At 41.8% G+C, this 2,859-nt stretch overlaps 1 protein-coding gene across 1 annotated transcript; it reads left to right on the top strand.

Annotated features, from left to right (window-relative positions):
- The first annotated feature begins 325 nt into the window (after positions 1-325).
- Positions 326-2,528, top strand: LOC117038432 (disintegrin and metalloproteinase domain-containing protein 20-like). Its single transcript, XM_033135415.1, is given in 2 exon segments — positions 326-403; positions 405-2,528. Coding segments are annotated over 2 exon segments (2,202 nt in total).
- The last annotated feature ends 331 nt before the right edge of the window (positions 2,529-2,859 follow it).

The following is a 2,859-nucleotide window of genomic DNA, read 5'->3' as shown; positions in this document are numbered from 1 at the left end:
ATGGCCATCACCATTCATTTGTACACCTACAATCTCACTCTGCCTCACTATTATTTAGGAGCAAATGCACATATATACTGAGTCTTATCTTGAGTCAAACACTAACCCATTTTAACCCATACCCTTCTCTTCCACCTCAAACTTCGCCTGCTCACAACACCCATCTTTGTCTCTGCTCTTCTTTTTATTTTTTCTTATAGTGCTGCTGCTGTAATGGTGTTACTCTGCCAGATGACAAAATAAAGGTCAGCACTGCATACAGCCAGCTTAGATGGAGGAGACATGAGCATGATGCTTCTTGCCCCACCCTCCTTTACTCTCACCAATGGCTGCATATGGTGGCTCCATAATGGCTGTGGGTGTTGTCCTGGTGCATGAGAAGATCACTCTTTTGCTGCTCTGGCAGGGGGGTATTTCTGTTCCTTCCTGGATGGTCCCAGGTAGGGCACTCTCAAGGTTATAGTTCCCCAGAGGTGGTGATTCCCATGAGACATGCCAACAGCATGAAGCCTCCAGGCTGGCTCTCTTACAGACTGCATTTTGGGGGCCAGAGACACATTGTCCACATGAAGGTCAACAAGCATTTGCTGTCCAGACACCTGCCAGTGTTCACCTACACAGACCAGGGCGCTCTTGTTGAGGACCAGCCTTTTGTCCAGAATGACTGCTACTATCATGGGTATGTGGAGGGGGACCCAGAATCCCTGGTTGCCGTCAGTACCTATTTTGGGGGCTTTCAAGGAATAATACAGACAAATGACATTGTTTATGAAATCGAACCCGAAAGGCTTTCTACTACATTTGAACATCTCATATATAAGACGAGCAGTGAGGAGACACAGTTCCCACCCATGAGATGTGGATTAACAGATGAAGAAATAGCACGACAATTGAAGCTACGAGAGAGCGTTAGTTATACTTTGAAGCAGAGTGCCTATGAAAGCTGGTGGACACACAAGATGTTTCTTGAACTGGCGGTGGTAGTGGATTACAATCGATATCTGCATATCAAAAGTAACACCTCAAATGTACACAACGAAGTATGCCTTGTTGTCAATTATGTAAATAACCTTTTACAATCACTGAATATTTATGTGATTTTAATGGGAATTGAGATATGGACTGAAGGAAACTCCATTCCAATAGATACCATAAAAGGTCTCCTAGCAGGATTTTGCCAGTGGAAGAAAAGTGGCTTTAATAACCGTTTGCCTCATGATGCTGCAAATATATTGGTAAAGAAAGGATATGGTATTGATCTTGGTTTAGCCTATGCTGGAACAATATGTAACATTCAATATAACTGTGGAGTTACTAGTTTCATGAGTGACAATTTGTGTGACATTGCATTTATTGTGTCACATGAGATCGGTCATATTTTGGGTATGTCGCATGATGGTAAAAAATGTGAATGTGGGCATAAAACATGCATAATGTTTGCAAAACAATCATCCACTACTAAATTCAGCAACTGCAGTTATGCTCAGTTCATGGACACCGTTGCAAAACAAAAATGTTTATACCTTTCATCAAATACAGAGAACATGTTCACACTTACTGTGTGTGGAAATGGTGTGGTTGAAGAAGGAGAAGAGTGTGACTGTGGTGCTTTACATTTGTGTATAAAAGATCCATGTTGGCAGTCTAACTGCACGCTGACACCTGGGGCTGCTTGTGCTTTTGGGCTTTGTTGCAAAGACTGCCAGATCACGCCATCAGGCAATGTGCGTAGAAAAGAGGAAAACGCATGTGATCTTCCAGAGTGGTGCAATGGGATATCCCATCACTGTCCAGAAGATGTGTATGTGCAGGATGGAATCCCGTGCCTGGGCGGTGGCTACTGCTATGAAAAGAGATGCAATAACTGTGAAGAACAGTGTAAGAAAATTTTTGGCAAAGAGGCCAAGAGTGCAAATCAGAGTTGCTACACGAAAGTGAACACCCGAGGTGACCGTTTTGGTCACTGTGGTATTCATGACTCTACGTATGTGCGATGTAACATCTCAGACATCCTGTGTGGGAGGGTTCAGTGTGACGACGTGACAGAAATCCCCCTTCTGCAAGATCATTCTACTGTACATTGGACTCACTTCAATAATGTCACCTGCTGGGGCATTGACTACCATCTGGGGATGGCCATACCTGACATTGGTGAAGTGAAAGATGGAACCCAGTGTGGTGCAGAACATATCTGCATCCAAAGGAAGTGCGTCCCTATGTCACTTCTGGTAAGTGATTGTTCACCTGAGACCTGCAATATGAAAGGAGTCTGTAACAACAGACATCATTGCCACTGCAACTATGAGTGGGACCCTCCCAACTGCCTGCAAGATGGCGACGGAGGTAGTATTGATAGTGGCCCACCCCCTAGGAGAAAAGAGAATGCACTGAGGAAATGGACCAGTTATCTGCTACTACTTTGGTTTATTTTCTTTTTTCCTTTATTGTGCTTATTAATATTGTCTTTTATGACAGGCAAAAGAATAGCTAAGGAAAAGGAGGATGTTCCAACTTCACCCTTAGAATGAAAAGCAAAAAATTACCATTAAAAAAAGTCCCAAATGATCTTTCCCATGTATTAAGTTTTAGTCTGGCAATAGAAATATTACAGCACCTTTCATAGACCATTGACAGAAAACCTCTGAGATATTTTATCATTAGGTGTCATAACCATTACCCATTTAAAATGGAAAATTTACTAATTTTGAATATATTCAACTTTCCATTATTTTCATAGTAGATTTGGGGAAGGGGCTTGTCACTTTGTGAGGGATATAAATGATAAATGTCTATGATATTGTTTTGTACACCTGAAAATAATAAATAAATAAAAAAGAAGATTCTTACAGTTGTATGTAG

This window comes from Rhinolophus ferrumequinum, chromosome 18 (assembly GCF_004115265.2).
Source record: "Rhinolophus ferrumequinum isolate MPI-CBG mRhiFer1 chromosome 18, mRhiFer1_v1.p, whole genome shotgun sequence".
Lineage (NCBI taxonomy): Eukaryota > Metazoa > Chordata > Mammalia > Chiroptera > Rhinolophidae > Rhinolophus > Rhinolophus ferrumequinum.
This window is presented reverse-complemented; position numbering and strand designations above follow the sequence as displayed.